The sequence below is a fragment of the Balaenoptera physalus genome (genome assembly GCF_965194825.1).
Source record: "Balaenoptera physalus genome assembly, chromosome: 9".
Taxonomy (NCBI): Eukaryota; Metazoa; Chordata; class Mammalia; order Artiodactyla; family Balaenopteridae; genus Balaenoptera; species Balaenoptera physalus.
The window spans coordinates 7,940,043-7,967,727 of NC_138888.1; the positions used below are offsets into that span (position 1 = coordinate 7,940,043).

Below are 27,685 nucleotides of genomic sequence, written 5' to 3' on the forward strand. Positions count from 1 at the left end.
GGGAATTCCAGCTAAGTCATTGAGTATAGATAACGGAATCAGAGAGGTTAATGTGTTGACTCTTGCACAGTTAGGAAATAGAGAGTCAGGCTTTAGTCCTCGTCTCCTCACCACAAGCGCAGTGTCCTCTCGTGGCTCCCCTACTTGTAAGACAAGGTCTCTGCCTCAAGCATTTAGTCTGGTGTTGACTGAGAGATTAGAAAGGCAGTGTTTGCCTGGAACTCTCTTCCCTACAGGGAGTGCCCTGGGGAACGAATGACCTCAACTGGGCCTCCTTGAAGAGAATCTAACCTCAGTTAGACTGCCTTGTAAAAATGTTGTACTCAGGGAAATGGTCCTATTTTCAGCAGAATATACCTGATCTGTCAAGATTGATTATTGTGAATAAATTTGGAATGTATAGACCAATAAGGACCTACTGTATAGCACAGGGAACTCTGCTTGATATTCTGTAATAACCTAAATGGGGAAAAAAATTTGAAAAAGAATAGATACATGTATATATATAATATGAATCACTTTGCTGTACACCTGAAACTAACACAATATTATTATTCACCTATACTCCAACATAAAATAAATTTTTTTTTAAATTTGGAATATACAGCTTTATGGGGCAGAGAAGGGGAAGGTCACATACACATTTTCTATCTGTGTAAGTAACAGAGTATAAAGCAGAGGGGCCCCAAACCTAAATGTCTTCCTTTGAGAACCATGTCTGTCTTCATCACTCAAAACTCATCAGTCAGTTGGAAACTAAAATATGTTCTGGTGTAGGAAAAGGGGACGTTTGGAGAAATGCGTCTCAGTTTTGGGCTCCTCCAGGACAGAATGTTTCATCGGTGCCTGCCCTTGCCTGTATTTCTTGAATCATTAGTTTTCTGTTGGGTAAGATTTATAATTCACATTGAATCTGCTTTGACAATTTAAACCTTTGTGTTACATGCATATGTACACATTTTAAAATAATAATTAGTGAAGAGGATCTCCTTATCCAAGAATGACTAGTTTAAAAAACGTTCTTTAAAAAGTTTCTTAAAAAGGAAACTTGTTAAAATGAAGACCAAAATCTCACAGTAAATCCTGAAAAAAAGAAAAAGCCGAGTACATTATTTTGAAAAGTAAAATTAAAATTATGAAAAACATTTTTATTTTGTTTTTTATCAAAACTTATTGTAATGTTGTACACCTAAAACTAATACAATGTTTTAGGTCAATTATATCTCAATAAAACAGGGGGAATATCTGTAATATCAACCAAATGTTGATTTGGGGCCTTTTGGAAAAGCTCATTCTCAGGAGCTTTTTCCCTCAGAACACAGTTGCCATGTTGTAAGAAACTCTAGCCACATCAAGAGGCCACGTGTGGGAGCTCTGGACGGCCTCTTCAGCTGAGGCCACAGCGGCCCGCCCATCAACCATGTGAGTGCGCCATCTTGGATTCCTTCCCAGTCCAGCCTTCAGACCCCTGAGGCCTCAGCCAACATCTGACGGCAGCTACAAGAGACCCCAAATGAGAAGCACCCAGCTGAGCTCAATGATCCCACAGAACCTTGAGAAATGACAGTATCTTCTTGTTGTCAGCTGCAAAAAGGAGCTAATGACACAATACCATGATATGATTTCCTTTACTTCATGGTTATTTTTGCTGAGTGTTGAGAAATGGCTAATTTTTGCAAAAATACCTGAGGACTTCATCAGTTTTCCCAAGACCCTTCCTTAAATGTTTCACATTAAAACCCTTCTTTTGGGAAGCTCTCATCTCATCACTATCCTTATTTATTTTCCTCTGATTCAACTGCTATGAGGTCTAACTCTGCTCCCTGCTCTCCTGTCAATAGTTGGCAGTGTTATTACCCCTACTTCTCTTACCAGCACCACAGAATCCCAAATACCTTGCAGGATCGCCAATTTAACTTTGCAGTCAGTTTGCGTGGTGTTTGCATTGACTGTCAACTGTCGTGAGACTGATTCACAAAAATGTTGGTGAGGCAGGGGGAGAAAGACCCGCATTCTAAGCAGAGAGGGAGGCTTGGTGGGAACCAGTTTTATAAACGACACATTTGGTTATTAGTGTTTTCCTGTTTTGAGGATTTTTACTCTCAACACGACTTTGTAATGTTAGGGAGTCAAATGTGAAATAAAAAGAAAAGAAGCTTCCTGTATGTGTTATCAAGAGATCAGGTACGGGCTTCCCTGGTGGCGCAGTCGTTGAGAGTCTGCCTGCCAATGCAGGGGACACGGGTTCGAGCCCTGGTCTGGGAGGATCCCACATGCCGCGGAGTGGCTGGGCCCGTGAGCCACAACTACTGAGCCTGCGCGTCTGGAGCCTGTGCTCCGCAACAAAAGAGGCCGCGATAGTGAGAGGCCCGCGCACCGCGATGAAGAGCGGCCCCCGCTCGCCGTGACTAGAGAAAGCCCTCGTGCAGAAACGAAGACCCAACACAGCCAAAAAAAAAAAAAAAAAAAAAGTAGGGGCTGAGCCTAATCTATATTAAAAAAAAAAGAGATCAGGTACATTACGGCTCCTCCCCCTGCTTTCTGCAGCCCTGCAGAAAGGTGTGCGGGTTCACCTTAGCCAGGAGCTCGGTGAGCGCCCCCAGAGTGAGACGGGGAGAAACCTGTGTGCAGAGAGATGCGGCTGGATCGGAAGGTGTGATGTTGGTAAGACGTGGAAGGCTTCTGTTCTTGGTGGAGGGAAGCAAGGCATCAGCTGAGAGTGAGGGCAGGAAGAGGACGCAGGAAGCAAGAGTAGGAAAGAGAAGGTGTGAAGTGGTCACCCAGGAAGTCAGGTTCCAGGCAGGCGCAGCCAAGTGGCTGATGCCGGAGCTGGATGTGGATGAATAAGTGGAGTTTGCCAGATTAAAGAGTGCGGGAGGGCCATCTCAGCAAAGGGAATGGCATCGCTTGGGTGACAGGGTGACTAGGGTGTCACCCTGAGAGAGGAATACAGGAGGAATGGTGGGGACGGCACAGGCTGCATTTGAGGTGTCGCAGGGCATCAAGTTCAAGTGTCCTTTAGTGGCTGAATGTACAGGACTAGAGCCCAGTGAAGAGTCTTGTCAGTCGATGCAGAGTTGAGGGTCATGACTATGTGAGCGATTGTGGATCAGGCCCCAGGGAGATCGTGCAGAGGCCCAGGTACTGAATCCCAGGCAACACAGACACATTTAAGGAAGAAGCAGGATAAACAGCAAGGACCTACTGAACAGCACAGGGAACTCTATCCAATGTCCTGTTATAAACCATAATGGAGAAGAATATGAAAAAGAATACATAAATGTATGTGTGTATAACTGAATCACTTTGCTGTACAGCAGAAACTAACACAACATTGTAAATCAACTCGACTCCAATACAAAATAAATAAATAAAGGAGGAGCAGAGGAAGAGCAATGACAGAGGTGCGATGACTCAGAATGGGAAGGATTGGATTAAAATGAGAGCTGGAAAGGAGAGTGGCTAACTAGAATCCGAGAAAAGAGAGATTCGCAGGAAGAGGATGGTCAGCGTGTCAGATGCCACACACGGTATGAGCAGAAGAGAACCCATCATCTGAGCAACGTGGAAGGCACTCACGTTCCTCGCTGGGCCAATTACAATGTGGTGGGAAGGTCCGGAGTCAGCCTGCTGGGGTGGAGGGGGTTGGTAAGGAGAAAGCACAGAGCATGAGTGTGCAAGGGCCTTTCCAGAAGGTTGTCTGTGAAGGGAAGGAGAGATGGTGGAGGAGCTGAACAGGAGTGTGGAGAACGGCTTTCCTGTTTGAACTATTGGTTTGTGTGAAGATGCAAGCGATGGAGCCCGCGTGTTTGCGGGAGAAAAGGAGCCCAGAGAGGGGAGCAGTGGATTCCAGCTGCACTTCCAGGGACCTGACCTTCTAGGTGCACAGACAAGGGAGCTGACCCTCTAGGTGCACAGACAAGGGAGCTGACCTTCTAGAGGCACAGACGAGCCAATCGACATGTGACACAGTGATGATCATGAGTGCTGAGGAGAACCGGGGAGGAGAAGAGAGGGGGCAGGGGCTGTTGTCGGGTGGCAGAGAGCCCCCTGCTGAGGTGACATCTGACCAGAGCCTGAGGGAAGAGGGGGAGAGAGACCTGTGGGGCAGCATCCCAGGTAGAAGGAACATTGAAGCGGAAAGCCCAGGAATAGGAGTGCACTTGGCATTTCCAAAGGATCTCGAGGAGGTAGGAGGGGCGGGAGAAGTGAGCCACGCGAGCCCCGGAGAGTCAGACGGGGGCCAGGTCACAGAGAACCTTGTGGACCACTTCAAAAACTTGGTTTTTCACTTAAAAAAAAAACCCACTTTGGGACTTCCCTGGCGGTCCAGTGGTTGGGACTCCGCACTTCCACTGCAGGGGACATGGGTTCAATCCCTGATCGGGGAGCTAAGACCCCATATGTCACGTTGTGCAGCCAAAGGAAAAGAAAACCACTTTGGTTGCTAATATAAGCGTAGGATTATTGTCTGGGAGGCTGGTGGACAGGAAAACTTGGAAGAGAAGAAAAATCTTCATAGTGGAGACGAAGAGGAAAGGAATGGTGAAGATTGGGGTCCTCCTAGATGGAGGGGGATCTGAGAGTCATTGCCTAATGGCTTGACTCTTTTTTTTTTCAGTCATCTATGACCGAAGGTAGTGAAGAGAGAGTGACATTGAGGGGAAAGGTTCCAGACAGAGAGATTTCAGAGAGAGAGGGGGTTTGGAAGAGCTGCCCAGGTTATGGAGGAAGAGTTCACGGGGCCCTGACGAGAGGCCAGCCTGCTAGGACCGCACCTTGCCTGGAGCCCTAATCAGACCACGAGGAGGGTTCTCTGCCCACTCAGCAGCCTGGGTGAGACAGAGAATGAGGGGGACACGGTGAGAGTGACTGGACCAGGGCCACCAGAGGTCTCCCAGACGGGGCGAGAGATGACGCACAGGGGCTCACAGACAGGGCAGATGTCATGGCCAGAGACAAGTGGTCTCAGAGGTGTAGAAATTTCCTGGTTTCTAAGAGTATTTAAGTTCCTCTTTGAGACCAAGATCCCTTTGAGATGAGATGAGGTTGATCCCTTTTTCACTAACCCAGAGGCAGCGCGGCATCAGGGCAGACGATGGTGAACAGAGGAGAGTGATTCTGATCTCCATATTCTGTTCTTTCCCAGCAAAGATGCTCTGTTTTCAATCAAAAACAAGATCATCCTAAATGTCACTGCTCCACACCCATCTGGGCTCCTGAAAGCAAGCTGCCTTGTTTCTGAATCAGATGTCATCACCCACTGAAAAGCCTCCTGCCTCCAAGTTTGGCTGGGTGGGAAAGCCTTGCGCATCGCTCCCAGCAAGGCTGGCCCCATGGTTACAGGCGACCGTTTCCTGCAAAGGAAGAGGACGGAGCAGAAACAGGTGGTAACAGAGAACCATTTCATCAAGGCTTCTCTGAACCTTCGGAGACCCACAGTTATATAAATATTAATGAGCTGATTTATGGGTGTGAACATTTTACTCCCCCAGAGTCACAGGAAGCATTGCCATTTTCGTGGGGCGTCCAGAAGGGGCAGCAGGAAACCAAACACAGCAACGTAGTCTATAAGCTACGACGGATTTCCCAGCTAAAACCCGGGACGTTGTGCCTGAAGGTACAGACACAAGTCACGGCAGGCAAGCAGCAGGGCACTGAGATGCCAATGAAATCCTGCAAAGATCCGTCTTGGGAGAAATGTCCGGGTTCCCTCCGAGACATGGCCACACTCTCCTCAGACCCTGCTGCTGAGCCTCCTTCCAAGAATGACAGAAGAATATGCTCAGGACCCTGCACCTGCCTGCAGGCGGGAACTTTGTGGCTATAAATACATCACCCACTTCATGGGGGCACGGCGGGGCAGGGGGACTGGAGAGGTTCCAAAAGCCCAATCACCCTCATGAACTCGTGAAGTAAGTTTCATTCATAAACATTTATATCCAGCAAAAGATTTCAAAACAGACTTTCTTTACATCAAGCATTCCCACAGAGGGAAGGGAAGCCGTGAGAAATTCCTCTACTGGTAGCCAAACGCTTTCCCTCACAACAGGAAATGATGCTCTAACACATGATGGTTGGGGGGTTATAACATCTGCAGATGTTTTCTGCAGAAGTGTTGTCCCATGAAAAGTTCTCATGTAGCAAACAGAAAGAACATTCAACATTTAAAAACATGTAACAATGTTTGTACACCATAGAGTTGTGCGTACACGTGTGTGTGTGTATGCATGTCTGTGTTTGTGTGTGTCTGTGCTTTACAGAACAGAAATGTGTATTTCTTCTTCTACTTAAAGGCATCAGAAAGACTGAGGTTTCTTAACATTGAGGTGTGCCAGATGCTTTGCATACCTCGTGTTCTCGTTTCATCCTCACCACAAGCCCGGGAGGTATGGACTATTACTGTTACCATTTTATACTGAGGAAATGAGGTCCCTGGGGGTTAAACCTGAGGTCACACCAGCAGCAAAGGACAGAGTCAGCCTGACTCCAAAACCCATGTTCTTCCCACTATATGGCTTCACCTTCTCAAGGTCCATCAAATACTTGTACCCTTTCCTGTACACATATGTAAACGTTCCTGCTGGAGTAATTTTTATAGTTCATGGGAAAATGCTGCCAGGAGAGCTGAAGAGGAACAGAAGGAGATTTTTGAAAGCTACAGAAAGGATAGAGTTCCAACACGTATTTAGGCATTTCCAGAAGGTACAGCGCAAGAGTACAGTCTCAGCATTAATTAGCATCTCATGCATATGGGGTAAGGTGTCCTTCTATATCGCATTTAGGAGATATTCAGTTGCATCCCAAGCACAAACTATAGCTCATCTGCGTCCTACTGTTTTTGTCCACAATTTCCTCCACCTGTCAGACGACAGTCTCAGTTTCAGTGGTGGTGGTGTGGTCTTCCGGGCGCCTGGGTTGCATCTCATCTTTGAAAGCCCTGGTCAGAACCACTTTTAAGGACTCCTTGAACCGCTTCTTCCTGCTGCTGCCCACGAAGAAGTAAATAAAAGGGTTGGCGCTGCTATTGATTGTAGAGAAGAGAAGAGAAATGTGGTGCAAGTTCCTGAACGTCGACCAATACTCATAATAGAGCAGGTAGAGGAGCCTCATGGGCATGGCGAAGATGAAGAATATGATGATGGTGACCGAGATGACAAGGTACAGCTTCGAGGAATGGGACGCCCATGCATTCTTCCGAATCTTCACTACCAAGATGGTGCTGGACGCCACCATAAGTGGAGTGAAGACCAGGAAGCTCAGAATGGCTATGAAGATGATCACCGCCCTGCAGTCACTTCGGGAGTGAGTCTGTCCTTCACTGTCAATGCACATGACGTATTCCATGGTGGTCACTAAGCAGGAAAGTGCCCACAGGAGGGCACAGACGAATGCTGACTGGTGCTTGGGGCGATGGCAGCGGTACCAGATGGGGTACAGGACAGACAGGCACCTCTCCACACTGATGGCTGTCAGCAGATACAGACCCGTGTTGTAGCCAAAGAGAAATGTCACTGACAATGTGACAATCGTGTAGTAATAGCCAGAAGAGAGCTCGTAATCTAAAGCATAGTCGACAGACAGAATAAAGATGCAAAAGAGTAAGGAGATGTCCGCAATAGACAAGTGGGTGATGTAGACGGTGAAGGGGTTTCTTCTCATCCGGAAGCAGAGGAACCAGAGGAGAATTCCATTCTCAACAAAGCCCAGTGGGGAGATGCTCATGATCACCCAGTGCACGATGGGAATTTCCCGACGCGGGTCTGCTACTGAGGTGTTCCCGCTGGTTGAGGCGTTCGAGGACTCTTCAGCAACAAATGATGTCCCGTTTGCCTCATCCATGAGGGGACCTCAGCCTGGGCTCTTCAGGTATTCTTCTGTAAATAAGTTTAAGAAAAAATCAAGGTTGATGAATTGCAGTAAAAGGGAGACTTCAGCTACGGATTATAACCTTCAAGTTATACAAAAAGTGTTTACTAGACTGTACAATTCTCTTTCCAACGAAGATAAAATTAGACATTTCACTGAGAGGGAACTGATTTAATAATCTTTTTTGATCCCCCCGATAGCCTTTGATTCTGTATTACTACTTGCTTGTGGTTCAGCGCCAAAGGGGATCTGCCAAAACAAGAGGCTCAAATTCCTACTGTCCATATCTGGTCTGCCCGAGCTTTCTGAATGGTGTTTTGAAAACCATCTCATCTTCTGGGCCTTCATCTCCTGGTCTGAGGGACCAGGTTCATCACATTAAAATGGGATGACAAAATACATCTTTGGGCAATGCTGTTGTTGTCACTTTTTAATGAATAAAGTGCCATAAATGATGGGTGATTGAGAGGGTACCAGTATTTTCCAAAAAGTGTGAACAATTAGAAGGTATGTGTTTTATGTGGTTCAATAGGGTACCAATATTCAATATGGAAAAAGTATGTTCAATAGGGTACCAATATTTTCAAAAGTGTGAACAATTAGAAGGTATGTGTTTTATGTGGTCTCAATATCTGTGACGAAGCTGTGCACCTATTCAGACCAGGTATGCCCTGCAAACCATCCCTGGGGAACAGATGGTGCGTTTCAACAAGATGTATTCATATCCTTGTGCTGCATAGGCCAGACCATGCAGCAAAACACTATTGACAGATACTAAACAAAGCACTAACCCAAAACCAATAAAAATGCTAAATATTTGAGACTGCAAAGCAAAGATTATCAGCAACTTTCCCTCACACTTTAGGAATTGCTAAATAAACATATGCACGGCTCCCACCCTCTTATATTTGTATATGACAAATATACATAAGCCACTTCCACCACTGGGGAATGGAAAAGGGAGGTGCCACAGAGGTCATCTCCTTTGTTCCAACTCATGATGTCCTTGGCTTTTTTTTTTTTTTTTGGTGGTGGTAAAACATTGTTCTTTGCTTTTGGTCCTTCCAAAACAGGGTCCTATATGTGCAAAATAATTAACCTCTAGAAAGTTAATTTGTAGATAGATGCCTTTTCTGAAAGAGCTCACGTGAGGCAGAACAGTACATAGACGTGATATTGTGTGAGTAGGTGGGCTGGTGAAAAGGCTAGTTTCCTCTCCAGTGTTTGATCCAGGAGCCCACAGAGGTCCCTGGCTGCATGGTCCTGAGACCCCTCTCCCCACTAACCCTTCCCTCAGCTGTTCTGATGACATCCTGGAAATTATTTTTACTGGAGCAGATTCTCCTTTTGTTTCATAATTAGATAAGATATAGACCCCAGTACCCTTAGGAGCCAAACACAAGGACCGGAATTCACAATTCCATGGCATGGCTGACCAAAGAGCTGCTGTACAGACCAGGCTTTATTTGAAGTTTGTAGGTAAGATAGCCATATTCCCCAAGTTCATCCACCAAATATTTTTCAGTGCCAACTTCAGGCCAGGCACTGTTTCAGGCACTGGGCTACAGCCGTGAATGAAACAGACAAAGCATCAACCTCTTGGAGTTTATATTCCAGTGGGGAGGCAGTCAATAACCAATAACTAATAATGACAGCAACAAACAAATAGATGTCAGATCGTTAATAAGCACCACAGAGAAAAGTAAAGCACAGACCACGGCGCAGACCAGAGTGTGGTTTTGGAGACAGTGAGACATGGTTGGATTCTGGATGCAATTTGAATTGCTAACAGGTGAGACATGAGTTATTGAAGGAAAAGGGAAGAGTTTGTAGCCACTTGCTGAATGGATAACGTGCAGGGGGAGCAGTTTGGGAGGGGCCATACGAGGCTTGGGAAGCTCATGCAACAGCCAAACGGAGCTGTCTCAGAGCATGTCGGGAGCTGGGGTGTGGGAGCAGATGTAGGCTGTGTGCAAACAGGTGAAATGTTACTCAGCCATAAAAAGGAACGAAACGGTGCCATTTGCAGAGATGTGGATGGACCTAGAGACAGTCTTACAGAGTGAAGTAAGTCAGAAAGAGAAAAACAAATATCATATAATATCGCTTATATGTGGAATCTAGAAAAATGGTACAGGTGACCTTATTTGCGAAGGAGAAATAGAGACACAGATGTAGAGAACAAACATATGGGTACCAAGGGGGGAGGGGGTTGGGATGAACTGGGAGGTTGGGATTGACATATATACACTACTATGCATAAAATAGATAACTAATGAGAACCTACTGTATAGCACAGGGAACTTGATGCTCTGTGGTGACCTAAATGGGAAGGAATTCCAAAAAAGAGGGGATATACATAGAAGTATAGCTGACTCACTTTGCTGTACAGCAGAAACTAACACAACATTGCAAAGCAACTATACTCCAATAAAAATGTTACAAATAAATAAAGATCATCATGCACAGACACACACACACAAAAATGAGGTGAAACGTAAAATCATGAGGCTAGATGAGATAACCTATGAAATATGGGTCATTAAAAAGGAGAAGAGGCCCAAGGACTGAGCCTTGGAGCGTTTCAAAGTTTAGAGCTTGGGGGAATGAAGAGAAGGAAGCAAAAGAAACTGAGAAGCTAGGAGCATAATTTATTCATGGGAACAGGAGGGAAGGCAGAGTGTGTGGTTTAAGATGCAGCCAGGTGGGTCGAGTGAAGAGGGAGTGTTACAAGTTGGAAGAAGTTCTCTTCTGAATGTGCAGTATCTCTTTTTTCAGCAAAGTCAGGAGCAAGGTCATCCGCTAAGAGTGAGGAGATGTTAAGGGTTTAAGGAGAGAGAGCAAGAAGTGAAGTAATTAGGTGAAAGAGGGAAAGGACTGGGTAAATATACAAAGAGCAAGATTTCCGGGCAAACCTTAGAGCTTGCCTGGATTAGTGCTCATGAATTTAAAGAGAGATGATTGGCATGACGTGTGCTTTTCTCCAGCTATGGCTCAGCTGTCCAGGTGTGAGTGTGCAGAAAGAGGAGAGATGGATTTAACCAGGATTGGGGTACTACCAGGCTGGTGCAATGGAAAGTGGGGGACACATTATAGCACATAGAAAGTGGGGGACACACTACAGCACATAGACTACAGAATTCAATAGGGTTAGGAGAAAAGTGAGGCCAGGAGAGAGGTGACAGAGGGTGAACAGGAAATAGGAGCCCTCGACTGTAGATCCCAGCAGTGTCAGAGAACTAACTGCTGAAGTCCGAGTGCTAAAGATAGAGAACTGGAAAATAGGAGGCGGAGGTTGAACAGTTGGATGCTTGAAGCTGAGATTGCAGTGGTGTGGTTTGGGGGTTACTGGTTTTGATAAATGTAGCACATGACCATGGGAATGAACGGCTGAGGGAGAGTGGAGGACAAGATCCTTTGAGGTGAGATCAGGACCCGGAGCCAGGGTGTTGGAAGAATTGTCTACATGGACATTGAAATCACTGGGAAATAGGCTAGAATACAGGAATATCATTAGAAAAAACTGGCTGTGAGCTAGGTGTTAAATCCTTAAGGAACTTGGAAGAGCGGCCCAGAGGTCTGTAGACAGTCACAGCAAGGAGGGTGGTAAGTAACATAGCTGGATGGTATGCACTTTAGAGCTGGGTGTTTTGTTGTTGGTGGTGATGGTGTTTCAGGGGGAGAGAAGAAGCAAACAGAAAAACCTGAAACACAAAAACAGTAGAGGGTATGAAGGGTCTAGATCAGTGTTGTCCAACAGAAATGTAATGTGAGCCATGTATGTAATTTAAGGTTTTCTGCGAGCCACACGCAAAAACGTAAAAAGAAACATGTGAAATGAATTTTAATAGCATATTTTATTTAATCCAATGTGTTCAAAATATCATTTCAATGTGTAATCGATATAAAAAATATTAATGAGCTACTTTAGCTTCTTTTTTTCACAGTAAGTCTTCAAAATGCAGTGTGTATTTTATTCTCATAGAGCATCATGCTTCAGACCAGCAACACTTCACATGTGCACTGGCCACACATGGCCAGTGGCTACCATATTGGATGGCACAGATCTAGGGCCATCACAAAACCAAAATAGCTTACATGAGGGAGTCAAATGTTTTCATCTTTTAATAACAAACCTAAATCAAAGAATAGAAATATAAATCAGGACCTAATAAGAATTTTTAAGAAAAGGGACAAGAACATCTTTCTGCTTCAGTTCACAGTCTGGAATCCCTCACGGACCACAGCATCATTCAGCTTTTAGTTTCTCATTATATGCAAGAGAGCTCTTGTGTACTCCTCAGAAAAATCAGTCAGGAATTAATACAAAGAAATCTCTTGCATTCTTATACACTAATGACGAAAAATGTGAAAGAGAAATTAAGGAAACACTCCCATTTACCACTGCAAGAAAAAGAATAAAATACCTAGGAATAAACCTACCTAAGGAGACAAAAGACCTGTATGCAGAAAACTATAAGACACTGATGAAAGAAATTAAAGACAATACAAACAGATGGAGAGATATACCATGTTCTTGGATTGGAAGAATCAATATTGTGAAAATGATGATACTACCCAAAGCAATCTACAGATTCAACACAATCCCTATCAAACTACCAATGGCATTTTTCACAGAACTAGAACAAAAAATTTCACAATTTGTATGGAAACACAAAAGACCCCAAATAGCCAAAGCAATCTTGAGAAAGAAAAACGGAGCTGGAGGAATCAGGTTCCTGGACTTCAGACTATACTACAAAGCTACAGTAATCAAGACAGTATGGTACTGGCACAAAAACAGAAATATAGATCAATGTACCAGGATAGAAAGCCCAGAGATAAACCCATGTACATATGGTCACCTTATCTTTGATAAAGGAGGCAAGAGTATACAATGGAGAAAAGACAGCCTCTTCAATAAGTGGTGCTGGGAAAACTGGACAGCTACATGTAAAAGAATGAAATTAGAACACTTCCTAACACCATACACAAAAATAAACTCAGAATGGATTAAAGACCTAAATGTAAGGCCAGACACTATAAAACTCTTAGAGGAAAACATAGGCAGAATACTCTATGACATAAATCACAGCAAGATCCTTTTTAACCCACCTGCTAGAGAAACGGAAATAAAAACAAAAATAAACAATTGGGACCTAATGAAACAAAAGCTTTTGCACAGCAAAGGAAACTATAAACGAGACGAAAAGACAACCCTTAGAATGCAAGGAAATATTTGCAAATGAAGCAACTGACAAAGGATTAATCTCCAAAATATACAAGCAGCTCCTGCAGCTCAATATCAAAAAAAACAAACAAGCCAATCCAAAAATGGGCAGAAGACCTAAATAGACATTTCTCCAAAGAAGATATACAGATTGCTAACAAACACATGAAAGGATGCTCAGCATCACTAATCATTAGAGAAATGCAAATCAAAACTACAATGAGGTGTCACCTCACACCGGTCAGAATGGCCATCATCAAAAAGTCTACAAACGATAAATGCTGGAGAGGGTGTGGAGAAAAGGGAACCCTCTTGCACTGTTCGTGGGAATGTAAATTGATACAGCCACTATGGAGAACAGGATGGAGGTTCCTTAAAAAACTAAACATAGAACTACCATATGACCCAGCAATCCCACTACTGAGCATATACCTGTGTAAACCATAATTCAAAAAGAGTCATGTACCACAGTGTTCATTGCAGCACTATTTACAATACCCAGGACATGGAAGCAACCTAAGTGTCCATCGACAGATGAATGGATAAAGAAGACGGGGCACATATATACAATGGAATATTACTCAGCCATAAAAAGAAACGAAATTGAGTTATTTGTAGTGAGGTGGATGGACCTAGAGTCTGTCATACAGAGTGAAGTAAGTCAGAAAGAGAAAAACAAATACCGTATGCTAACACATATATATGGAATCTTAAAAAAAAAAAAAAAAGAGAGAAGGTTCTGATGAACCTAGGGGCGGGACAAGAATAAAGACGCAGACGTAGAGAATGGACTTGAGGACATGGGGAGGGGGAAGGGTAAGCTGGGGCGAAGTGAGAGAGTGTCATGGACTTATATATACTACCGAATGTAAAATAGGTAGCTAGTGGGAAGCAGCCGCATAGCACAGGGAGATCAGCTCGGTGCTTTGTGACCACATAGAGGGGTGGGATAGGGAGGGTGGGAGGGAGACGCAGGAGGGAGGGGATATGGGGATATATGTATACATATCACGGATTCACTTTCTTATACAGCAGAAACTAACACACCATTGTAAAGCAATTATACTCCAATAAAGATGTTAAAAAATAAATAAAATGCACTCACATTAAATATAAAAAGAAAATCAGTTAGGAAAGGTGTTTCAACACATAAGACCAACTTGTATTTTTCTATTATAGTCAAACTCAAGTAACCAAATTCTCTTTCTAAAGAGAGATCATCTTGTTTCCGTTGTTTAACCAACATGTAGGTTTCAGTCACTGCACTAGGAGTTAAGGATACAGAAATAAATAAGACACAGTCATCTGCACAGTTTACAGGGGAGGCAGACAGAACTAAATCTAATTCAGTATGGGAAATGGAATAAAGGAGACTGACCGCATCAGAGCAAACACGCACCAGGAAGCCTTGTCTCAGGGTTTCAAGGTGGGCTTCACAGGGCTGGGCCTTGAAGGGTCAGTAGGAATTTGTTAGCTGAGGAAGGAAAAGAAAGGCATTTTAAGAAAAAAGAACAGATGGACAAAGGCATGGAGGCAGGAGGGCACAGAATGTTGGTTGTGGAGTTTGAGGAGACTGGTGGACCCAAGGTGGAGGTATGACTTAACAAGAAATAAACAACTAGACTGAAGCATGAAGGCCTGGCTATGATGCTTCTTTAAATATCAGGCTTATTTTATAGGTTATGCTTATCCAACAACAGTGCTTAAAAATTATATGGCGGGGGGGGGCTTCCCTGGTGGCGCAGTGGTTGAGAGTCTGCCTGCTAGTACAGGGGACGCGGGTTCGAGCCCTGGTCTGGGAAGATCCCACATGCCGCGGGGCGACTGGGCCCGTGGGCCACGACTGCTGAGCCTGCGCGTCTGGAGCCGGTGCCCCACTACGGGAGGGGCCGCGATAGTGAGAGGTCCGCGCACTGCGATGAAGAGTGGCCCCCACTTGCCACAACTGGAGAAAACCCTCACACAAAACGAAGACCCAACACAGCTAAAGAATAAATAAATAAATAAAGTAGCTATTAATTAAAAAAAAAAAATTATATGGGGGGGCTTCCCTGGTGGCGCAGTGGTTGAGAGTCTGCCTGCCAATGCAGGCGACACGGGTTCGAGCCCTGGTCTGGGAAGATCCCACATGCCGCGGAGCAACTAGGCCCGTGAGCCACAACTACTGAGCCTGCGCGTCTGGAGCCTGTGCTCCGCAACAAGAGAGGCCGTGACAGTGAGAGGCCTGCGCACCGCGATGAAGAGTGGCCCCCGCTTGCTGCAACTAGAGAAAGCCCTCGCACAGAAACGAAGACCCAACACAGTCAAAGATAAATAAATTAATTAATTAATTTAAAAAATATATGGCGTTGCTTATTAAAAATGCAAATTCCAGGGCCCCACTGTTTCAGGAAGCCTGGGGTGGGACCCTGGAATCTGAACTTTCATAACCCAGGGCATTCTGATGCAGATGGGTCCTGGGCCATGGTTTGAAAAACACTACTCTACTGTATAGCACAGGGAACTCTACTTAATACTCTGCAATGACCTATATGCGAATAGAATCTGAAAAAGAGTGGAGATATATATATATATATATATATATAACTGATTCACTTTGCTGTACAGCAGAAGCTAAGACAACATTGTAAATCAACTATACGCCAATAAAAATTAATTAAAAAAAAAAAAATACTACCTTTTGTACTAGGGAGCCATTAAAGTTTCAGTGCAGGGCTGGGATGTGACCTGAACTGTGCTTTAGAAAGGCTACCCTGGTCGTAGTCTACAGGCTGAAAGGAAGGGAATGGTGGATGGATCAGAGAATCCAGTAGGGGGTTGTTGGAATAGTCCCAGTGAGAAATCAGAACTAGGATAATGAGTGAAGGAAAGAACGGATTCCAGAGACAATTCAGAGAAGACTGGTAAGGCCCCAGTGACCATGAAGGGGAAGAAAAATGGAAGAATCAGTGGACTGAGCGTCCCGTCTGAGGGGGCTGTGTGGACAACTCCTGTTGACTGAGATCAGGAGAGCAGGAGGGGCAGCGGCTGGGACAACAAAGAATTAGGTTCGTTGTGTGTTGAGAATGAAGCATCAGCAGGACACGCATAAGGGTGGATTCCAGGTATGCTAGCCTGTGTGTTCTCTGCTCCCAAGGGCCTACATCTTTCAATAAGCAGAACTTCACAAAACAAAGAATAATCGACACACGAGGTCTTTAGGACATTATTCATTACTGTGCATTTGCCTGATTATAAATTTCAAATGTAGTATGTCTATGCATAACTGATTCACTTTGTTGTACACCTGAAACTAACACAACACTGTAAATCAACTATACTCCAACAAATATTTTTAAAAATATAAATAAAAAAATAAATTTCAAATGCACAAGTCACCTAAGATCACATGCTCCTCTTCTATTCCCATGTCTCTGGCCTGGGCTCCTGGGATCAGTCTCCTCATTTCCTGTTCTTGCTCCCTGCACCAATCTATCCTTCCCAGACCCTCACATTGCCATTCCTTCCTTTTCTAATACTCCCTCCACCACTCTGGTGTTACTCATTAATTATCTCTATAGCCATGACATTCCTCCTTATAGAGTTAAAATTATATCTTCTCCCATTAAACTGCAAACTCTTCCAAGGCAAAACTTTATTATTCACGTGTGAATCTCTAGGACTTGACATAGCCATTCAATAAATACATACTGAATTATTCCAAGAGATAAAGGCCATCACCATGGCCCTGAAAATGCACCCTGGTTACCCATGAAAGAAAACCGCCATCCTGAGCCCAGGTCATCACATGTGTCTTGATCATGATGTGGTTGGAAAGCAAATAAAAATCCCATTGAAACTAATTCTCATTAAAAACTAACAATAACTCTGGGGACTTCCCTGGTGGTGCAGTGGTTAAGACTCCACACTCCCAATGCAGGGGGCCCGGCTTCAAGCCCTGGTCAGGGAACTAGATCCCATGTGCCGCAACTAAGAGTTCGCATGCCTCAACTAAGGAGCCAGACTGCCGCAACTAAGACCCAGCTCAACCAAATAAATAAATAAATATTAAAAAAAAAAAAACTAACAATAACCCTCCAAATTGATTTGTTATAGCGTGGTTTCATTTAAATGAACACATTGCTAAAAGTTACATTCCCAGTCTTACCAGACCAAACTGAATTTCAGTCCCTCAGGTGAAATAGCGGAGGGCAAGAAGTGCCTTGAACGCAGCTGGTCCTACCTGCTCACCACCCCCAGACCCTTTCTTGCTCCAGGCTCCTGGGTCATTTTGCATACTATTCATCTCCATTGGTGGATGACTAAGACGTCTGAGGTCGGGAAGGGTAAGGAGAGTGGAAGGGTGAGTGCTGCGAGCTGAAAAGACCGTCTAGCTCAGAAAGCAGTGAAGATGAGGGGAAGCAATCGCACTGCGGGATTAACTGCTATGGGTAACCTGTCTCCCTGTCAACCCAGTTCTGGTACCACGGGCTCTCTGTCCAGGCACACACAGCATCTTCTTTGTGCAGCTCTCTTTCTAGGCAGCAATCATCTTTGCAGTGATGCATGTTTATCCAACCGTGACTGTCCCGGATGGAAGGAGAGTATCCTAACAGCACTCTGTGTCCCTGACGTGGTTGGCAACACAGCAACACAGCAGTAGAAACCCCACTACGCAGGAAATGGCATCATTCCGGGAAGCACTATCGGCAGCATCAGAGAAGCGTCTTCCCAGCCTCTCTTCCCTACAAGTCCCAGGGAGACAGCAGTAAGGTGGAGCGTGACAATGCCATTGCCTAGGACTTCAGGGTTCAAGGCATCTTCCCTCTGTGTTAGCTTTGGATCCTTCAATCAGCTTGGGAGGCTGTTAAGTATGAAGGAAAAATATCGCCTGCCTTATCAGTAAACAAAGCATGTTGCAGCCATCAAGTCATCACATTACAGCCACCCTGATGGTGAGCCCTGAGGGAACTCAGGATGGAGGCAGGATGCTCCCCCCACCCCTCCCCCACCCTGCCACCAAGCAGCCAAACCCAAAATGATGCACCCTGAGGAGACTCCGGATGAGAAAGCACAGGATACTGGCCTCAGATAGCTGAGGTGCGTATGAAAGGAAAGATTTCAGTGAGCTCAGAGAGACTGTGAGATACACACATTCTCAACTAATTTGAGGCTTCTTACTCTGAGCTCTTCCCACTCTGCCCTGGGGCTGAATCCTCTTTTTAAGACCTTACCTTTTATAGCCTCTCTGTTATAAATCTAATCTAATCTGCCTCTAATCCTTCCTACTTAAGGAGTTGAAGACATCACATTTCCTAATGTTATAGGATTTTTTTTTTCCTCCAAAGACTCATCTAATTTCTGATTATGACTTTGCCAACTTAGGACTGAAATCACTGTGTTGTCTCCACATTCAAAGTCCACTGTGAAGTAAAGTAGCCGCCAGTGCTGTTTAAATGGCCCCCCAGTACCCAAGGGCTCACCCCAACAGGCTCATTTTATAGTCTGTTTAATCTTTATTTATTTATTTATTTATTTATTTATTTATTTATTTATTATTTATTCATTTTTGGCTGCGTTGGGTCTTTGTTGCTGCGCACAGGCTTTCTCTAGTTGCAGCAAGGGGGACTACTCTTCGTTGCATTGAGTGGGCTTCTTATTGCAGTGGCTTCTCTAGCTGCGGAGCACGGGCTCTAGGTACACAGGCTTCAGTAGTTGTGGCACGCGGGCTCAGTAGTTGTGCCTCACAGGCTCTAGAGCGCAGGCTCAGTAGTTGTGGCGCATGGGCTTAGTTGCTCCGCGGCATGTGGGATCTTCCCGGACCAGGGCTCAAACCTGTGTCCCCTGCATTGGCAGGCGGATTCTTAACCACTGCGCCACCAGGGAAGTCCTATAGTCTGTTTAATCTTTAAACAAAATGAGGGATTTAACTTTTATCATTGCCTTTTTTCTAATTATAAAACAATATTTGTGTTCATTGAAGAAAATTTGAAAAATTCAGTAGGAAAAATAAATCACATAAAACCACCACTCAAAATTAACCTGATCTAACATTTTGGGTTGTTTCTTTTTAATCTTTTTTTTCTCCGTCTCACACACATTCTCTTTTAAAACTGAGATTGCATTTTATAATCTGTTTTGGTTGCCTGCTTTTTTTTTCGCTCAATATCATACTGTAAACATTTTCTCTGTCAGCCTTTACTTTAAAAAACATGACTTTAATCATCGCTATTTGGATGTACCATAATTTATTTTTAATAATCCTCTAACTTTGGACATACCAGTTTCTTCTGATGTTTCACTATTATTTTTTCAAAATAACAAAACGTTGTAATGAACTCTCTTGGATGCAAATTTTGTGCACATCTTTCATCATCTTCCTAGGACATATTTCTAAAAGTGGAATTGCTGGATCAAAGGGTATAAATATTTTTCAAGATTTTAAAACATTTTAACAAGTTGTCTTCCAAAAATGGTATCAATTATACTGACATCACGGTATGAGAATTCTTTTTTCACAGCATATATACTTTTTTGTCCCCATAACATCTCCGTTTTTAAAAATTCCCAACTTTGATAGGTGATTAAAAAGGTATTTTGATTTAATTTGCATTTATTTGATCTCTCATGAGTTTGAATATTTTTCATGATAACAGTCATTTGAATTTCTTCTTCGACATTATTTTTTCATTTCTTTTACTGAGTTGCAAGAATTCTTCGTAAATATAATACTTTGTCAAATATGTTGGAAATTCTTTTCCCCAGAAACTGGGGTATTTGATAGAAGATGTAAGAGGATACAGCTTGGAGTTTTCATAAACACACTTCCTGACTGTTACAAGTCTGCCTGTCCTCTGTTGATAACTGAGGTTTAGAAGTTGAAGGAATCACGTAGATACTGCAAACCACTCTTTATTTTACATGTGAGGAAGCTAGCTCATAACTAGCTCGAGATTACATATTTAGTTAGCAGCCAAGCCAGAACCAGAGCCTAGATTGCCCAGGTCCAAGTGGGCACTATTTCTCCTCCCCTCTCCAGTCTTTTGTCAACAGTTCATCTATGTGTGAAGTTCACTCACCCACGCATGTGGCTAGTAGAACTTTGGGGACATTTAACAATGGCCTTAATGTCACCAGAAGTGATTACCACAATCAATTTGACTGTTAGTAAAGATTTTTATTAAAAGCCTCAAGGACTGGACTCTTTGTTTATTAAAGAATGCTATTATTTATTAGAAGATGGATTTTTATTTATTAAAGCACCATCTCATCTACCCAGTGCCAAACACTGAACAACAATAAAAACAGAAAGGGATGAGTTGCTTTCAGTTTCTTCTCGTCCGACTTGCTTCTGCAAAGTGGAGTGACCACTTTGGTGATAGTAGTCGTCACCACTATCAACAAACACCTCTATTAGAAAACAATAAAAGTGAGACGGTCCAGACTGCAGCATCACGCTTTTAGACAAGTCCCCCAAAAGGGAGTAAGACGTAATCTCGTTCCCGCATCCCTGCCCACACACAATACAAAGTGTGCTATGAGATTCTACTCCATCTCCTCGCTGTGGTCTCAGAGACGACACCATTGCCTAGACACGCTTTCTCCCCTCTGGCTCTCTTGTCTCTTTGTAGTTTCTTCTCTGTCTCCTTTCCTGGATCTGTTCTCACCCTCCCTTTGGGCCACCAGGCTCCATTCCTGGTCCTCCTCCCGTCTCACCCTCCCTGGGTGGCTTCATCCAATCCCCTCATTTCAACTGTTACCACATACTAATGAAATCCAAATCTACAGTTCTAAGTCAGACAGCTCTCCGGAATATCAGACCCTATAACTAATAGCCCTGGGTATCTCTTACTGGGCCTCTCGTAACAGCACACCAACCTCAGCTGATCCAAAACAGAAATCAGACCTTCCCTGCTGTTCCGTACTTCCTCTGGCATTTTTAGTCTGCCAAGCCAAAAAACCGGATGTTTTCCCAGGCACTACTCATCTCGTATGTCCCTGCACCAGCCCCTAGAATCAGCCATTTCTCCAAGGAGCCCTGGTTCCTTTGAGTAGAGATGAGTATATAGAAGCCAAGATCTGGATGTGGGGTGTACCCGTTGCTATTGAGGCGTCACCGCTCCCAGGCCCTCTCAGGGGACAGAGCTAAGGAGTATGTGTATATAAATATATATGTACATGCATACATATATGCACTGACGTCCATATTTCCATAACTTTCTACATATGTATTGATTACCAATGACTTCACACCAATATTTCCAATTTTGCTCCAGCATCACTGAGTTCAGTTTAGTGTTCTTCCTCTCCGTATTCGTAATTCCCATCTCTGATGGTAAGAAACCTGACTCCCATTGTCCGCAAGGCATTTACCTGTTTGATCAATCCACGAATAGGGAAACCATCTCCTCTGTCCACCGCCGCCCGTCCTCCACCCCCACCCGGATGCCCTCCTCATTCTGTTGATGCCCTTTCACCTCATGCCGCTGTCTCCTGCCCCGGGACACACTCCTCACCCAGCAGCAGCTCTGAACTTGGCTCCAGATCCCCTCTCCCACCACGCAGATGCCCTCCTTGTCCTGCCTTGTCGCTGCTACCTCTCTCGCCCCAGCTGGGCTGCTCAGGCTCCTCCACCTCATGCAAGCCCCAGGCTGTGAGAGAGGGTGTACTTAACACCCACCTCCCTCCCCACAAACATCAAAAGAACTGTAGGCAGTAAGGCATCTGAATGCAAAAGAGATGTTTGAAAAAAGAGGTTGGACGTTGTTCCAACTACATTGCAGGGTGACTGTCTATTCTGCCTGTACTTAGCCTGCTTTGCCTCGGAGCCATGCTTTCACTCAAACTGACCATAGATGTGAGTCCTAAACAAAGCAGCTTAGCCCCTCTGAACCTCAGGTCCTTCACAGAGTTGGCACATAGTTTACTGTATTTCTGGAAGCCTGGGGTGTAAAAATAGCTAGAGACTGAAGAGCATTTTGCCAATACGAGTCTCATGGAAACGCCAAACTGAGATCATAAATCAACAAGCAGGGAAAACAAGAATGGTGGTTTCCATAGATGTTTAAGGATGTGGGCTGGCAGGTCTACTCCAAATTGCTACCTGCATTTACTTCTCAATGAAAGTGAGAGGAACAGATGAGCAGCGAAGGTGATACAAAAGCAAGAAGAAGGAAAGAAGGCAGAGTTGTGGGGAGTTTCAGCTTTAACGAGGTATAAGGCAGAGTCTTAAGTGCTCTATGTATAGGCTTGCTGAAGTTTTCTCTAAAGATCTAAGAAGCAGGCATCCACTTCCACATTCCCATTCAGTTGCCCACAGTGCTCCCATGATCCTGAATTCTCAGTCTACCACGTCAGTCTTAAAAGGAAGGAAGGAAAGAAGGAAGGAAGGAGGGAGGGAGGGAGGGGGAAAGGAAAAGAAAGGAAAGGAAAGAGAAGGAGAGAAAAGCCAACCAAATGAGTGTCCAGCGTAGGCCATCTGAAACCTTGTATGTTCCTAGGCAACAAAAAGGAGAGGCCTGACCCTAGGCTGGACCTTCCAGGTGTGCAGCTTCAGAGGAAAAGGCAAATTCTCCCCTCTGTGTGCGTGCAGTAACCTGGACAAACAGAAACCCATCTGTGAGATGGAATTTCCATGGCAGGTACGGGATCTGATGGGAATGTGCCGGCAGGAACATCTGTCCTGATATTAAACGCCTCATTCCCAGCTTCCTAACCCTTGAGCCAACTGCACAGAGAAGCAGGAACTCCTTGCTCCCTTTCCAAGTGTACAGCAGGATCGACTTAGACCACTCGTCTCAGAAGTGGGGGGACTGGGGGTAACTTTCTCTCCTGGGGGACATTTGGCATCTTGATGGTCCCACTGAGAGGAGAAGTCTACTGGCATCTAGTGGGCCGAGGCCAGCGGTGCTACTAAACATTCTACAGTGCACAGAAGAGCTTCCCACAGCAAAGAATTTCTGGCCTCACGTGTTGCGGCACCAAGGCTGAGGCAGCTAGAGGCAGGCTTGCTTCCACCCTCTCACTGCTGCCTACATAACGATCGGACAAAATCCCGCACGTTCTCTCCCCAGTTTCCCCTCCCCACCCTGCCTGGGAAATATTGCCAAGATACTCACATCAAAGAGCAGGAGATTCTTTTCAACGCAACCTCGCCGCCCGTGGGCCGCACACCTGTCTTTAGAAGCCACAGAAACCAATACTAATGCTGGTGCCCCCTGAGGAAGGGCAGAGGAACATCAATCCAGCCTCCAGCCAAGAGATTTCCCCGGAGGAATCAAATGCACTAACAGTCCCTTCATACCCCAACCCCTTTATCGTTTATCACATCCCATTAAACAACCTTGAGCGCCTCCAAGTCCACCATCAGACTCGTGAATGGATCCTAAGACCCTGGCCCCCTGTCACGAGTCAAAAAGAAAAAGTTAACACAGAAGTTTCAACCCCGAAGTTGAAAAACAACGTCTGGGGACAGCTAACGCAGCAAAGAAGCAAATTTTCCAAAACAAAGGCAGGAGGAGACAGGTTTTTGCCAACAAACACCAAACATCTAACACACTATGAAAACAACCAGCACAGAAAGAGTGGCCCGGGCAATAGCTTTTTGAAGAGGGAAAAATCTTACTCTGGTTGTCAAGGGTAGCTACACCATTAGAAACTGGGGTGCAGACTCACTAGGTCCACTTGCTCGGGGAGAGTCAGAGGTGGCAGCAGGAAGGCTGGTCATTCGCATCCTGGGGCACTGCTGTCCCACCAGCCTGCAGGGTCTCCGGTCCCAGCATGTCCTCCAAGGATGGCTGCAGCCTCCCTTCTCTGAAGAAATCAGAGCCGCTCTCCCACTGCTGAAAATATTTGAGAAGTGCAAAGCAGATGGTCCCACGCTTATCAGCAGAAGCTGTGCTTCAAACGGCATCGTTCGGTGACACACGCAAGTGAAAATCTTCACGCTGATCCGCGATGGGAAGAAGCTGGTGATCGTGTGAGGTGGTTGACCCCCTTGAACGACCAGCGCCAGCCAGGGCTGAGGAGGCAGATGGCCCAGAGACACGCTGCACGGAAGGGCAGCATCGCGTGTGCGGCAGAAAGACGGACCCAGCTCGAATTCCTGACTCAGCCTGTAACTAACCAAGCGATGTCTGCCAAGCTCTGGAAGACTCAGTTTTGTCCCCTGTAAAATGGAGCTAATCATGACCACCCAAAGTTGCAATGGTTAGGGACTTCCCTTGCGGTCCAGTGGCTAAGACTTTGCCTTCCAACTCAGGGGGTGCAGGTTCGATCCCTGGTCGGGGAGCTAAGATCCCACACACAGCTAAGATCCCACATGCCTCGCGGCCAAAAACACAAAACATAAAACAGAAGCAATATTGTAACAAATTCAATAAAGACTTTAAAAATGGTCCACATCAAAAGAATCTTAAAAACAAACAAAAAAAAGTTGCAATGGTTAAATGAGGCATAGGTAGACACCTGCACAGTGAGGGACATTTTGTTAAATAATTAAATATTCGTTCCCTTCCTACAGCCCATTTTCAGAGAGTCTCATGCCCACATGAGAGTGTAAGTGTGATGTAGTGGAGGAGAGAGAGAGAGCGAGCCCAGAAGCTACGTCCCAGGGCTGGACAAGCATCAATGCCCAGCTTGCTTCTCAGCCTGGTTCACAGACAATGCCTGGGAGCAGCTGCTTCTGTTAGGTGCAGATTCGCACCCAGGCGGTCAAGTTCCTTCCCTCCCGCCACCCCCGTTCCCTTTGTCAACAGACCCGAGGTGAGGCGCAAAGGCCAAGCCGAGGCTTCTGCATGGTCTGAGTAGCCAAGCCCTGTGGTGAAGACCCTTCCCCGCTTCATGGCAGCATTTATTTCTTCTTTTTCAAAAGTATTCCTTCATGCTTATTGTGTCAAAGTAGTCATGGACTCCCGGGACTGATTACATCAAAAGAGGGCAAGGATGCAATTTCAGATTCTGTGGGAAAGCAGACTTAGGAACCCACAGATGAAGCTTTCCTCGGACTATTTTCACAAGCAGGAAGACGAAAGGCGAGCCAAACTGGTGTTGTGGGAAACCTGACCTGGGGCTCTGTCCTCCGTTGGGAAGAGGAGAGGGGTGACCAGGGCACGTCCCCGAAGACCCTCAAGCCACAGGCAAAACAAGGTGAGGTCAGGGCATTTACTAGGTAGGCAGGTGCTGAGCAGCAAATCAAAAATCGGGTGAACTCAGTGCGTTTTCATTACCTGGATTTGATGTTCCAAGGGAGGAAAGGTCAGCCTCCTGAAGACCTTTATATTTCCCAGAGGATCATCAGAAACTGCAGGGAAAACCAGGACAGCCTAAGGCAAATGGCCAGGCCGAGAGGAAGGAGCAGTCAGAGGGGAGGGGATCAGACACGGGGAAGCAAATACAGGTCGGGAGAGAAGGAACAGGTTGGCTGAGAAAGTGCCAAGGGCACGGGCAGGAAGGAAGAGACCGGAAGGGAAACAGGAGTGAGTGAAGGAGAGTGGCGTGCTCTGCTCCTGGGCTCCACGTTGGCCGCTTCTCAGAAGCTCAGGGACCGTCCAGATCTTATGAACGTTTCACCCTGTTCCTTCGGGGGCTATGAAACCCTGAGCCGAGGGACCAACGGGGAGGAAGCCTCCAACGTCATGATTTAAGTCAACAGAACAGAGGGCCTCACCGATCTGCTTCTCCCAGCTCCTAACAGAACAAGAGGATTCCGTCCATCCTGCAGAGAACGACAAGTTGCCCCATTAGGAAACTGGTAACGGTCAGCAGGTAAAAGAGGAGCAAGGCAGCAGGGAGTGGTGCCTGGAGGGGTCGGATGGAGTCCAGGCAGGGGGAGAGGACCCGGGGTGGGGGGCAGCCGCTCGGGGGGAGCCTGGAAGAGATGGCGCTCTCTGCCCCCAGATCGAGTGGGCAGTGGAAGGCATCGATTGTTTTGTGAGTACTTGGCACCACTAACGCAAGCAGGAACCCTTGCAGATGGAGCCGGAATTTCACTGTGGTAGCTAATGAGTTATACTTAGAGAAAATACGGCAACTCTGTAAAAATAAAACTGCTTGCATTTAAGCCACAAATAGGTTGGCTATTTCTGTGCCTGGCTTGTCTTTGTGAGTAAACATCCTCCTCTTGAGAGGTAGGGAGAGTTTGGGCAGAGGGAAGTGTAGAGAGAAGGGGTAACGGAGCCCACGGAGCCCCGGAAAATGAAGAGTCCCAAACGTCCAGAGTGGAAAGAGCTTCCATCTTTCGCCTCCACAAGTTCCCTACAGAAACAAGATCCCTCTTTCTCCCATCAAACAACAGGGAAACATGGTGGAGAAGGCCTGGGGAAGGACCTTATGGGACCAAGAAAGGAGGAAGCTTGGTAACCAAGGAGGCCCAGAGTGGATCCATGAGTGGGAGAACCCATGAGTGGTAGACCCATTAGGTGGTGGAACCCATAAGTTGACCCCCACGTGGGAGAATTCCTTTCTTCCATCAAGAGTTTACTCTTAAGTTTTAAACCCTCTCAAGGCCACGTATGCTTTGCTCAGGGTCAACCCCAGGGACACCCAGTGAATTCCAGTCACATCCTAGAATGTTCTCCTCATCTGGAAGGACCTCTACTTTACCCTAGATATTGAGCCCTTGGTTATGAAGAGACAGCCATCAAGTGCTCCCCAAAAGCCCAGCGCTCCCCTTAGTGTTAGAAAAACGGAGAGTTAGCATAGCAAGGGGGTAGGCCGCTCAGACTGAGAGAAGGGCAACGGTGGGGCAGTTGCGGGCGCTCATGTCCGTAGGAAAAGGACAGAACTCAGAGTCAGGGCTGGAGACAGCAGGTCCTCAAAATGGTGGGCAAGTCATTTAGCAGCAATTGTCTTGGTTCACCATTTGGCCTCAGAACAGCTTCAGGTCTGCTAGAAATTTGAACTAGCGAACTTGACTGGAGTGGTGAGTGAAGCCTTATCCCATCCGTTTGATTGACAGGGTCTCAGAGCAGGGCTGGCCCCGCCCTCTGTCCTCCAGTCCTGCAAAAGGGACTTCAGATCTCACTGGCCAGATAAAAGTCCAAGATAAAACCCTGAGAACAGAGCTCTGATCTGAATCCCATCAGCCTCGGGGACTCTTCGCCCTGCTTCTCCTCGCCTACCCTGGCCCGGCATCGGTTGGGTCTCTCCCAAGTAAGGATCTTTACTTTCAGAGCGTGTTTCTAAAACATCAAATCTTAAAGTGAAATGCATTTTCTACTCCCTGCCCTTTGTTTTCCTCCAACTAGACAGGCCAGCGTGGCAGGGCCCGTGAGAACACCATGGAGCAGAGCCCATAGCAGGTGCCGCATGGGGGGAAGCAGCCCCACAGGAATCTGTGGAAGCAGCCCTCCTGGGTGCACCTTGGGAGAAGCCTGAACCCAGATTGGACCCAGCTGTGGGAGGCTAGGTCCCCAGTCCTGAGCCTCCCCGGACCTTCCCTCAGTATTTGGAATGTTCCAGAAAGACTCTTCCTGCCCAGCACCTTTGCAGGGAGAATGTAAAGTGACCCACAATGGGGCGAGCGGTCCTCAATCAAGTTGGCTCTCGGCACCGAGGGGCAGTGGGGACACTCATGGTGCGGTGGTCACCCGTGTAGACACAGCACTG

General features: G+C 45.8%; 1 protein-coding gene across 3 annotated transcripts; it reads right to left on the reverse strand.

Moving 5' to 3' along the window:
• Positions 1–5,908: 5,908 nt before the first annotated feature.
• Positions 5,909–27,582, reverse strand: MAS1 (MAS1 proto-oncogene, G protein-coupled receptor). Of its 3 annotated transcripts, XM_082475664.1 has the most exons (3): positions 23,753–27,582; positions 23,197–23,478; positions 5,909–7,877 (listed from the first exon to the last, which is right to left on the reverse strand). In XM_082475664.1, exon 3 carries the CDS (start codon positions 7,840–7,842, stop codon positions 6,865–6,867), a length of 978 nt encoding a protein of 325 aa, XP_082331790.1. In that variant the 5' UTR covers positions 7,843–7,877; positions 23,197–23,478; positions 23,753–27,582; the 3' UTR covers positions 5,909–6,864. The 3 variants fall into 3 exon arrangements, with proteins under 3 accessions (XP_082331790.1, XP_082331791.1, XP_082331789.1); XM_082475665.1 differs by lacking the exon at positions 23,197–23,478; XM_082475663.1 differs by having other exon boundaries at positions 23,197–27,582.
• Positions 27,583–27,685: the final 103 nt, after the last annotated feature.

Coding starts and splice junctions, on each gene's coding strand:
- MAS1 (XM_082475665.1), bottom strand. CDS start 7,842: ATGGATGAGGCAAACGGGACATCATTTGTTGCTGAAGAGTCCTCGAAC.